Source organism: Diceros bicornis, chromosome 2 (assembly GCF_020826845.1).
Source record: "Diceros bicornis minor isolate mBicDic1 chromosome 2, mDicBic1.mat.cur, whole genome shotgun sequence".
In the NCBI taxonomy this organism is placed as follows: domain Eukaryota; kingdom Metazoa; phylum Chordata; class Mammalia; order Perissodactyla; family Rhinocerotidae; genus Diceros; species Diceros bicornis.
This window is the reverse complement of record NC_080741.1, coordinates 49,490,990-49,503,046: the sequence shown is the minus strand read 5'-3', so window position 1 is coordinate 49,503,046 and position 12,057 is coordinate 49,490,990. Positions and strand designations below refer to the sequence as shown.

Genomic DNA, 12,057 nt, shown 5'->3' with positions numbered 1-12,057 from the left:
CTGGATTACAGGACTGCCCCACACCCACCCACCCCACCAGTACCCTGGAGACCTCTGGCTTTTCTCTGCTGGTCTCCAGCCCAGGCCCGACACCTACACCCATCTGGGATGGGTTGGACGGGCTCTGCAGAGCTCCCGCCTCAGTCCGCTGCTGTCATAGTCTGGGTTCTCTAGAAGCAGAGCCTGAGGTGGGAATTTAGAGGCATATGATTGATTGAGGGGTGTTCTCAGGAGGAGGGGCTGAGGGAAGCAGGATGGGACAGAGGAAGGAGCTGAGCAAGGATGCGGTCCACCCTGAGACCAGCTTCAGCCTGACCCCACCAAAGCCCTGCAACCGGAGCTGCACCCTCCTTTAGTCCTGACCTGAGGCGGGGCCTGGGCTTGACATCCCCTCCTCAGTCAGTCCCTCTCCACAGGCGGCAGGCACAGGGAACCTAACCCCCCAGGCATCTCCTGGGGAGGCTGTGAGGGGGGCAGCTGTGAGCCATTAGCAGAGACATGACATTCCACACCCAAACAGCTGGGGGATGGGAGCAGCAGCCCAGGGAGGGGGATCTGGGCAGGGCACTAACAGTGTCTACTAAGTGGTCCTTCTCCCCAGGGCCCCGCCCAGCGACCAACATCCCTCTAGCACCTCAGAACCAATGTGTTCAAAACTGAACTTGCCATCTCCCCCCCACACTCGTCTCGTACCTGCACCAGGATCCTGAGGAGCCCTTGATCATTCTCTCAGGAAGCGCCACCATTCTGTAGCTCCTCAGGGAACCAACCTGCCTCATCCTCTCTGCGATGACTCTATCCCAGTCAGCCCCACACTCTGTCAGCCTCTGGGCCAACGCTCCTTCCACTCTCTCTTCCCTCCTCTGCTCTGGGCCACTGCCCTGGGGGGACACGTCCTTGCTGGTCTCCCTCACCATTCACCCCGCATAAACACACACAACCACAAACACACAGACACGGACACTGAAGCCAGGGTGGTCTGGCTAAGATGGACATGCGATCCGATCTCCTCCTGCTAAAACCATCACTTAGCCTTACTGCTCTTCAGGACCTGGCCTATCTCTGCACTCAACCCTGACCCTACCCCCTGCATGCCTGCCTTGAGCACTGAACAGAGTGTCACTCGTCACTCCTACCATGCCTGTCACTGTGCCTTTTTCTAAGCTGTCTTCTCCCTGGAACACCCTCCTTTCCCCTATGCTGGACTGGGGTCCTCTCTGTTGCATTCCCATAACACTGTGGATGTCACTCATCCATGGAACTCACCATCCAGAGCTTTACTGCTAAGGAGTATTGACAAGCCAAGGGTCCCAGGGCCTGATGCTCCAATGTCATTCACGAAAGGGTCGAATATTTGTTCTTTCATGGGTAAGAAGTTTCCATAGTTCAGCAGCAGGCACTCTTGCCAGCCAATCACTTTAGAGGGCACTGACAAGGCCCACAGACCTCCCTGCCATGGGCCAATGAGACTTCCTGATCAAGGGTTGAGATGGAAAAAACGACAGCATCCATTCCTTTCTGGCATCAGTGGTCATGTATGCATGTTGACAGCCTGGTATGTGGCAAGGGACATCGGCCCAACATCCATGTAGAATATCAAAGGACCAGGCAGGGCTGGGGGAATAGGAGGGTTGCCATGGTAGCAGGATGGGCAATCTTGGGAGGAAATTGGAAACAGATGTGATCAGCACAGGCCTACATCAGCCTGATGAATTATCCCTCTCAGTTTGGGCAGAGATGTGCCAGCTTAGGGGCTGATTTGTAGGGATTGCCATTTTCCATGGTGTAGATACACCTATCTCGGCCGATTTCAAAATACCAATAGTTTAACAACCAGCTCAAGAAGATCCTGAAAACTTAACATTGGCTCTGGGAAGCCAGTACTCTCTGGCACTGACACAGCACAGCCCCCTGGGTTTGTGATGACATAGAGTGAGAAGCATCTTAGGTTCCTCTAACCTGAAATCAGTTGCACCTGCTCGCCAAGAAGAAGCGAGCATGACAGACAATAATGCAAATGGCATGTGAAATCCTGCCCTCTGTCCATCTCGGAGAGGAGCGTCTGTGTATTAGTTTAGGTTGACCCCGAAGCCGCCCCAAGGCAAGGATGCAAATGAAAGCAGTTAATTTGGGAGGCGATTACGGAAAGCACCAGCAGGAGAATAGAGAAGTGAGACAGGGCAGGAGCAGAGCTCAGAAGGGGACGTGTTCATGAACAGGTCATTGCTGTGGGCAACAGGGGCACGACCCAGTTGGGGCCCTCTGGGAGACGTGTAACAGATCTTGGAGTAGGTCCACCCAAGGCATGAGGAAGGGAAGGTATTTATCCACCAGCTCCCACCTATCGTTGGTCAAGGTTACTCCCTGGAGTACAACCTCCCCAGTACTTCCAGTCTGTCCCATAGCAAAGAGCCACAGGGGCTTCTAGTCAGCTACACCTGGTGAGTGGGCAGAACATGAACAGTGTCTGAGATGCCCAGTGCAGCAGAGATGTGACCAGTGTGTCACTCTGCATGTCTCCCCTGCCAGAGCTCCTCACTCTGCTGACCAGGAGTCCTGTTTATAATGGTACAAAATTTTTGTAGCATTTGATTCCTAAACTTATATCTGCTACCCAGCGGAAGAAACAGTAATGCATCTCAATGCCAAAGGAAAATCCAGGAGTAGTGGGCTTTTCCAGAGTTCAGATTTTCAAGGGCAATTTGAACTTTACGTGCATTGTACCAGCAGGCTGAACTTAGAACCCAGTCCGCCATGAGACTGGCCGGCATGTGTGTGAGTGTTTAACAAAATGCCTGGCTGCACCCTTGACTGTCACCTCCCCATGAGCAGGACCAACTCCGCAGCATCCCCACTACCGCTGCACACACAGTGGATCTCAGGTCCCTCTGGGTGTTCAAGTGGAGGGCGGGAGGTGTGTGAAGGGCATGGAGAGGGACCCTGAGAATGGAGACGCTGTCCTAGACTCTTGGCCCTGCTGTCTCACCCCATTCCGCCCTGATGGAACAGCTGCCCCCACCCATCTCTGTGTTTTGTGCACACCCATTAACACACACACACACACACACACACACGGGGCCTCCCAGAGTTAAGGCCTCAGTTGGTCATGGTAAGTGGGAGAAGGCAAGACAAGTGAAAATGAAGCCTGGAGGAAGCTGCTTTCACAAGAATTTATTTCTCAGAGTCGGGAAGCCTGAGCCAGGACCAAGCAGATCCTATTATGCTATAAGGAGCTGATGTCGAGGAAGACCAATGATAATTCCCAGGGTATGAATAAAATGGCCAGATCTCTTGACACGCTGGGGCTGTGAACCAGGAGGAAACAGGAATCTTGTGGGGGCTGGACCCAGACTCAAGACAAGACCTCTCCTCACTCAGACACCTCCCTTCCAGGGACACCACAGGAAACTTGGGGCCCAGTTCACCCTCTGGCTATGACCTTACGAGCATGTGGTTGAATCATTACACCCACAAACAGGTGAGGAAACTGAGGCCTGGAGATGGGAAGTGGCTTGCCAGGGTCACACAGCCCATCCAGCAAAGCTGGGACAGGAGCGTGGGCTGAAAGCTCATTACTCTACATCAGTGGCTCTCAACCTTCAGCAGGAGTCAGAATCCCTGGGGGCTTCCTAAAATACAAATTCTGGTGCCCCACTCCAGAGCCTGGTTCAGTAGGTCTGGTGGGACCTGATAATCTGCATTTCTGGCAAGCTCCGAGGTGAGGACTATATTTTGGGAACGACTATTCTAAGGTATTGCAAAGTCAGTCCTGAGACCTGGGGCTCAGGTTGAGGGAGGATCCCAGGGTACCAGGGGCTTTCTCTGCCCTGGATGGGACAGTGGTTAATTGGTCCATAGGAAGTTCCACACACCACCTCCCCATGTGTTGTTGCAACCCAGAATGGGCCACTCACCTCATCACAGCTGATGTCGAAGTACTCCTTGACTGGGTCCAGGATGACTGTCCCCAAACACTGTTTAACCAGCTGTGGAGGGGAGACTCCAGGTCAAACTGGAACCCCCGTGCCATAACCTCCCAGCCTCACCTCAGTGGCTGGAAATGTTTCCCAGAGGCATCTTCTTCAGCAACTTGGGAGGCATCCACCAGCACCCCTAGCCCCAGCCTCCAAACTCACCCCATTCTCCTTGAAGGGACACAGCTCCAGTGGCTGCTGTGTCGACCTAGGGCACACAGTCTCCTTCACCGTGAAGCTCACAGGCATTGGGGTGTCTGGGTTCTCGTCCTGGTCAGGGGAGAAAGTGGGTAGTTGGGCTCAGGCTCATACTTGCCTTCTCTGATCTGTCTCCCTGCCCTCCCTCACCAAAAGTGCAGCCCTTCCACAGCCCCTACTGTGTGTGTGGCACTGGGCTTGGTGCTGGGGACAGAGGGGAGGAGACAGGGCCCATTCCTGCCCTCAGCAAGCACACAGAGCAGGAGTGGACCTCAGACAAGCTCTGGTGAGGAGCACCTCCCCATCTGACGGGGCTGAGGGAAATCAGGGGCCTCCTGGAGGAAAAGACGTTGCCACTGGAACCTCAAGGCTGAGCAGAGCCCTTCCCTGTGAGGGAGACAACAGAGTGCAGAGGAGACATAAAAGAGACAAGTCACAACCCAAGCCAATGACCCCACTGTTGTCCCTTGAGCCCCCAGAGGTCCCTGGAGCCTGAATGGGGCTGTAGAGGGGACACCTCTTCCCACAGTGGAGATCTAAGGCAGGAAGCTCTTGAGCCGGCCCGGTGGCTTAGCGGTTAAGTGCACGTGCTCCGCTACTGGCGGTCCAGGTTCGGATCCCGGGCGCGCACCAGCGCGCCGCTTCTCCGGCCATGCCGAGGCCCCGTCCCACGTACAGCAACTAGAAGGATGTGCAACTACGACATACAACTATCTACTGGGGCTTTGGGGAAAAAAAAGGAGGAGGATTGGCAGTAGGTGTTAGCTCAGAGCCTGTCTTCCTCAGCAAAAAGAGGAGGATTAGCACGATGTTAGCTCAGGGCTGATCTTCCTCACAAAAAAAAAAAAAAATTAAGGCAGGAAGCTCTCATGCTGAGAGGGGACACAGCTCTGGGAAGGTTTCCTGGGAGATGTGGGACCACACTAAAAGGAAGAAGTGCATTCCTGACAGGAGGGACAGCACGAGCAAAGGGAGTGACAGTGTAGCCAGGCCTGACCAGAGCAGAGCCTCCCTCCCCACCGCCCGCCTCAGACTCACTCCCTTGGGCTGCGGGTCCAGCTCCAGGAGGCGGTAGAGATTATCATCTGAGGACCGCTGGTTGAGGCCATCCACAGCACGGAGCACGGCCTCCTCGTAGCTGAGGGCCTGAGCGGTGGCCACAGGGATCACCAGGCCCAGCAGCAGTAGCCACAGTGAGCACCGCCCCAGGGAACGGCTGTCCCTCTGGGTCTCCATGGTCCCCAAGTCTGCCTCCTCACAGCCTGCAGGACCCTCCTTTTACCTAGCCTGGGGCTGATGCAAAGGCCCAACCGGGAGCCTTCCTGACCTGCCCCATCACTGGCCCCCTACAGGATGTGGCCTGGGTTTCCCTCAGCCCCTGCTCTTGCCTCATGGGGCTTGCTGGACAGTGGGCGAGGTCTACCTTAGCGCAAGTGAAAAAATGCTTTCTCCATCTCCCTGACAATGTCCTGGCCTTTCCTGGGCCCCAATGGGGAGTGTCATAGCCAGGGTTGCTTAAGAAGGTTGAGTCCTCCACGAGAGGAAGGGAGACAGGAGCCTATTCTACATGTTTTGCCATCCCCACCCCCGGGCCTTCTCAGGAATTAGGGTAATATAATGTATTCACCACTAAATCTCCACCTGTAGGCACTGCTTGGCACCTAGCAGGCACTCAGTTATGGTTTGATGAATGAATAACAGTAACCACTCATCGTCTAGAGCCTTACCCACCCAGCCAGTCCCAAGTGAGACCTTCAAGGCCGCACCATCCTGTTCTCTGGACCCACTCCTCAGCTAGTTCAAGGTCTCGGCTCCACCTGTCCTCTCTCCTGGACTCTACTCCACTGAGTTTCTTAGTCTAAAAATGTCCCCAGCCACCGCCAGACGTGGTTTGTTGGCCTGGTTCCTCCTCAACCCTGCCTGAGGAAGGTCATCTACACTCGTGGACCCACTTCTTCACTCTCTCTCACACTCAAGACCACCACAGGCTGGTCTTCCCTCACTGGATCCGGTGGCCACTCAAGCCTTGTCCTTATCTACGCAGGCTCTGGGGACTCTCTCCTCCTTAAACTGCCCCCTGCCCCATTCTCCCCTGATGCCACTCTCCTGCTTTCCCTCCTGCCTCCCTGGTGGCTCCTTCTCAGTCTCCTCCAAGGGCACTCCTCTTAATGAGGAGGGCTGCAGAGATGCATCCCAGGCTGCTTCTCTTCCCAGTCCTCGCGTCTCCCTGGGGACACCGGTGTTGTGATCGGAAATCATCTGGTCTGTGTCTGTGGGTTCAAGACCCCCATGAATCCCTGTGTTTCTCCCCTCTGGGCCCCCAGGCCTGATGTTTTGCTGGGTGCTGCTGCACGAGCCCTGAGCTGAAAGCCTGGGGAGCACCCGCCTGCTCCTACTTCCTCCTGGGGACACACCCTCTGACCTCCCCCACCACCCCTGCCCTGGGGTTCCACCACCATCTTCTCTGGATTGCCGACACAGCCTCCAGACTCCACCTTTTCTAGGTTCCAGGCTCTCCTCAGACCACAGTCTACCCTCCACACCATTGTCCAGGGGCTCCTTCAAACCGCCGATTTGGCCACTTCACCTTCTGCCTTCAGGAGCCCACACCATCCTGGCCTGGCCTCAGGGCCTGGATCTTGGTGCTCCCCATTTCCTCACCCCCAGCCCTGCACACCCCAGGCGCCAGGCTGCCACATACACTCCAACCACTCAGACTCCTCTAAACTCCTGCTCTTCCCCCATCTCTGCACCTGATCCCTCTGCTTGGGATGCCCTTCCACCCCGTGAAGACTTCCCTGACCTCCAACCAGACACAGCAACCTCCTCCCCTTTGATCCCACAGTCTCCACCACGTCTCCTCTGATTTGGCCCCAAATGACTCCCTTTGCAGTGCTCTGGCCTGGGTGACTGGTGCTGGGGGGTGGAGAGAGCACAGCTGGGATTTATGATGAGCCAAAAGTGGTAGAGGGGTCCAGAGGCCATGAGGCAATGTCTAGTCCCAGCTCTCCTTGGAATGGCTATGAGACCATGAGGTCCGAGTAGTTCATGCCCTGAGGTGACATATGCACCTCTTGGTGGCTTGGATGTGGCATCTCGGGAGGTGACAGCCTGGATGAAAGCCACTGGTCGTACACTCAGCCTCGGGAGAAGGAAGGAGAAATAGGCTTCTATGCATCCTGGTTGCACAGTCCAGGAATTGCCCCAGTGGCCTCTCAGTCACTCAGGGCTTGTACATCAGGGAACTTTATAGCCGTTGGGAGGAGGTTCATCCTAACGCATCAGACCGCTCAGGGCTCTCCTGGCTCCCTCATCTTCCTTGTGCACTTTGGGGTCCCCAAAGAGCCAAACCGGAGGAGAAGTGGGTATCAATGTTAGTCCTTAAACTGTGGCATGAGCCCTGACTAGTCATGCAGTCCTCTGGGTCAGATCCAGCACACCCAGAGTCCCTTCCCTATTTTTTGAAGGGGACATTCTGCCTTGGCCAATACTAGACACTCCTCTCACTTGGAATCAGCCAGAGCCCACGCACCTTCCACAGGTCCTCTGATGCAAGTCAAAAGTCTGGATCCAGAGGGACTCCTATTCCTTCTCTGCGCCACAGCACAGGGTCCCGGCTTCCCAGGTTCTAGGAGTGAGCCCTGTCCCTGTCTGAGGTCCTGCGAGTGGGTATCCACCCCGTGAGGAGGGAGGCTGACTCGGATCCTTAGAACCCAGGGCTGCCCTCTCTGCTGAGGAGGAAGGGGAGGGCTCTCCCCAGCTCACCTTTCTCATAATGTCTCATCCCATTACCAAGGTAATCAGAAGATTCCAGATCAGAAATGAAAAAACAGAAGCTTTTTCACATCAGGTCTTCAGAGATGACCCAGTGTGGTCAAGGAGCTTGACTCTCTAAGGCTGCTGAGGGCTCTGGGAGGCCCTCCACGGATTAGTAGATGCTAGAGCCCCGCACCCTCCCACTCCAGAATCCCTCCCTCCCCTGGAACAAGACCCACCTTAGTTCCCTCTCTCTCTTCCCTCTCCAGCTCCCTGTCCAAAGTCCTGGAGACTAAAGAGCCAGTGACGACCCTGGTTGAGGCACCGACCCCTCAGGCCTGCTCACCCCTGAGATGATCTTTGTCAGGATGGTCAGCTTGTCGGAAATGGAGGACTATGCAGACAGTGTGGTCATCCTTTCAGTGAGCATCATATCCATCCTCAGCTTCTGTCTCTGTGGGAAAGCCACGGTTCCTCCCTGTGCCCAGAGTCCCCAGTCAGCACACCAGGAAGCCCAGGACTTGGCAGTCACAGAACTCAGGCTCCTGCACCTGGCTGCCTGGGGTCCAGGCTCAGCCCTGCCGTGACCACCTGTGTGGTCTTAGGCAATGCTATCCACTCTGTGCCTCAGTGTCCTCATCCATAAAACAGGGATGATAATTACACTGTCTTTTTTAAAGAGTCATCGTGAAGGTCAAGCACAATGTGGTGTGTGCTCAGGACGTGTCAGGACATTGTCACTGTGGGCTCCTGGGTTAATACTTCACAAATAATCATGAGCCAGGATGTACGGAAATCGGGGTGACTCAGCATGAGCTGCCCTCCCTCAGGACGTCAGAATCCTCTAAAATCAAGGCTTTACACAAGATGGTCCCCAAGGACCCTTTGGATCCTTTGTTTGCATTTTTCAGGATCAACCTCAAACAAAAGAGGCGACTTCACGGATCAGCTTAAGAGAAAGACTTTATTACAGAATCTCAAATCCTAGTGCTGGGGGGCTGATCGGGAAGGCTCCCAAGGCCAACCACTGCGGGAGTCTCCCTCCCCACCATGGATAAGTGGACACGCAGGCCTCACGCCCACATGACCCCCACCAGGGAGCAGAGGGAAGCAATCTGATGTAAGACAGCCAACGTGCTCACTGATTAGTTTCTTTGTTCTTGGGCGCATCACTTAACCTGCCTGCGCCTCACTCTGCCATGAAATGAGTCCAGTGAGGGTTCCTGGAGGGCGGTGAGGGTGACAGCAGCAATGAGTGTGCGGAGACACCTGACACGGAGCACGTGCTCATGAACTACCCGAGCGGACAGCCCACACCCTGCAGCGGACCCAGGTGGACTTCCAACTCAGCAAAGCAGCCCAGCGAGGGTGGTGCCCCAGCGTGGCCCTGGCAGCACAGGTGGCTCAACCCGCACTTCTGGCAAGTTGCCTCCCCTCCCTGAGCCACAGTTTTCTTGTGTAAAACCTGGGGACGGAAACCCCAACCCAGCTGGACAGCAGTGTATTGGAGTCAGGTGCATAGTCAGGGACAGGTGTGCCCATGCCCTGTGGTCATCAAACACCTGCCACAGGGTCTGCCCAGACCCCACAATTCCACTCTACACCTTTCTTTCACATGAAGGATTGGACTCCCAGGAGGCCTGGAGTGGGGGGTCCCAAGCCCCATCCTTTACTAGCTCTATGACTTTGAGCAAGTCACTTTGCCTCCTTGTCCTCATCAGTAGGATGGGAATTACTCACCCTGCAGGGTTTGCATGGGGACCAAAGGGACAGTGAGTGAGAAAGTGCAAGTTCACCATCAAGTCCTGCACTCCCAGGATGTTTTCCTGAATGAGGTCATGGTCAGGTCTCTTTGCTCTGCAATGGCTCTAGCCCAACTGTCCCCTAACAGACACACGCACACACGCAAGCTTGGGAGCTGTGCCCTGTCTCCTTGCCACAACTCCGCCCACTGCCCCGGCCCTCGCCACATTTCTACTCAGAGGCAGCCTCTCCAGGAAATCAGCCCCAATGTCACCCCCAGCTGGCACCCTCTGTGATGATCCCCCTACCCAACAGCAGGATGGGAGACAGCTCCCCAACCCACCTGCAGTCTCAGGCTGGGTCATCTGTCAGGCTGGTCCCCAGGGTGGGACCACCTATCTCCTCAGACAAGAGTCATGGAGGCCCAGGCTGCCCCCTCACACTGGGACTCCCCCATTCATCCCTTCTTTCCCGCTTCCCAATGGCGGGACTGCACCTCCCCTCAGGCCAAGGGCCTCCCAAATGTGACAACTTTGTCCCTCAGACAAGGGCTCCCAAGGACAAGACCCTGCGTTCCCTTCAGCCCACAGGCTCCACAAGACTCTTTTCCTCCTTGGCCCCATGGCAGGACCTGGCACTGGGCTCTGTCTCAGAGAGGCCCACGTGGGTGAGGACAGCAGCCAGCAGGTCCAGAGCCAGGTTCAGAAAACATTTGTCACAAAACGAACTGCACAGCACAGGGTCGGGATGGGTAATTTCTAGTCAATTTCTAGGCATATTGACTAGAATCACTTGGGAGTGATTCCCAAGAGGGGCCTGGGACCTGGTGTCCAGGGAGTTGGAAACTCTGTCCAGGCACTAGGGGGAGCCCTGGATATCACCCAGATGTCAGATCACAGGGCCCATCTCTCTTCCCCCGGAGGTGGGATGGGTGAGTGTCAAACCGAAGCGTGTTTTCTCCTGGGAAAGGCCAAGGCAGCTGTGGGCAATCACGCCCTGTCCTGTGTAGCAATATCCATCCAGAGCCAGGGGCCCGTTGCATAATCCAGGTTTCCTATCCCCACACTTGAAACAATGAGGAGGATGAGACCTTGAGCTTCCTGCCCTGGCAGCCCCTCCTGCTGACTGGGTGACCTTGTCCTGGGCCGTCCCCCATTCCCAGCCTCTCTCCTTGTCAGTGATTCCTAAAGCCTGTGTAGCTCCAATATTTTGTGTCTCCGGGTGGACGGGGACTGTACGCCAGGCTGCCCACTGCACCCCTCCTGCTCAGTGACCCCCGACCCACAGCACGGCACTCTGCCTCCTCCTTGACTCCTCCCTGCCCCCAGCCCCAACCAGCTTTCCTCTTGCTGTTCCTTGCCCGTCAGGCTTACTCATTTCTGCTCTAATGTGATTAGGTCCCCGTGGTGTCCAAGACTGTAGCCACAAGCACAGGTGGCAATTTAAATTTTAATCCAAATTAATTAAAATATATACATTAAAAATCACTTCTTGGGGCCAGCCAATCACTGCTTGGTGGCGCAAGCAGTTAAGTGCGCGCTCCGCAGCAGCAGCCCGGGGTTCGCCCGTCGGATCCCAGGAGTGCACCAATGTACCGCTTGTCAAACCATGCTGTGGCGGCGTCCCATATAAAGTAGAGGAGGATGGGCACGGATGTTAGCCCAGGGCCAGTCTTCCTCAGGCAAAAAGGGGAGGATTGGCGTTGGATGTTATCTCAGGGCTGGTCCTCCTCACGAAAAAAAAAAAAATCATTTCTTCAGTCATCCTCCCCCCATGTCAAGTGCTCAATAGCCACATGTGGACAACGCCGATAAGGAACATTTCCATCATCCCTGAAAGTTCTGTTGGACAATGCTGTGTTAGACCAAAAAAAAAGGCTAGGGTGGGGAGAAGCGGGGACAAGAAGATCCCTGTGACAAGTCTGGCCAGGTTTGTTCCTGTGACATGCTGGCTTCTTAGGGATGTTTCAGTGATACCTGCTTGACGGTGCCTCAAAAGGGAAAGGTTGCTGTGTGGAAGACAGCAGTGGGAGATGGGCCATTCCTCAGCTAACTGGAGGGAGCTTCCGACTCCATGCCTACTCTGGACCATGCTTTGAGCTGTCAGCAAGCAGCTCTGGAAAGGTGCATGTTAGGCCCTCCCTGGATGGGGCTTTTATTATAGGAGCATCACCAGCTGCAGTGAGGAGGGGGTACAGTCTCTGGAGCCCCAGCATCATGGCCTGGAGGGATCTGTCCTCCACTCCCCACACCCATGATCACTACTGCCACCCAATGCAGGGTCTCTGTTCCCCAAGATGCCTAGCGGGTGCCCCCTACATCTGTGCAAACACCTTCCCCTCGCCTTGTAGGTGAGGTCAGGAGCCTGCAGCAGGGGATTGTGAGCG

At 55.5% G+C, this 12,057-nt stretch overlaps 1 protein-coding gene across 1 annotated transcript; it reads right to left on the bottom strand.

The window, feature by feature from the left end:
- Positions 1-3,218: 3,218 nt before the first annotated feature.
- On the bottom strand, positions 3,219-5,408 carry LOC131411016 (protegrin-2-like). The gene is made up of 4 exons (XM_058549683.1): positions 5,211-5,408; positions 4,137-4,244; positions 3,915-3,986; positions 3,219-3,305 (listed from the first exon to the last, which is right to left on the bottom strand). The coding sequence occupies exons 1-4, from the start codon at positions 5,406-5,408 to the stop codon at positions 3,219-3,221; spliced, it is 465 nt and encodes a 154-aa protein (XP_058405666.1).
- Positions 5,409-12,057: the final 6,649 nt, after the last annotated feature.

What these genes read in the sequence shown, in the direction of transcription:
- LOC131411016 (XM_058549683.1), bottom strand. Translation starts at nt 5,408, where the DNA reads ATGGAGACCCAGAGGGACAGCCGTTCCCTGGGGCGGTGCTCACTGTGG. An exon ending in TGGACCCGCAGCCCAAGGGA is followed by an intron (nt 4,245 to 5,210) that starts GTGAGTCTGAGG and finishes TCCCCTGACCAG; the next exon opens with GACGAGAACCCAGACACCCC. An exon ending in TCGACATCAGCTGTGATGAG is followed by an intron (nt 3,306 to 3,914) that starts GTGAGTGGCCCA and finishes CCTGGTTCACAG; the next exon opens with CCCCAGCGTGTCAAGAGATC.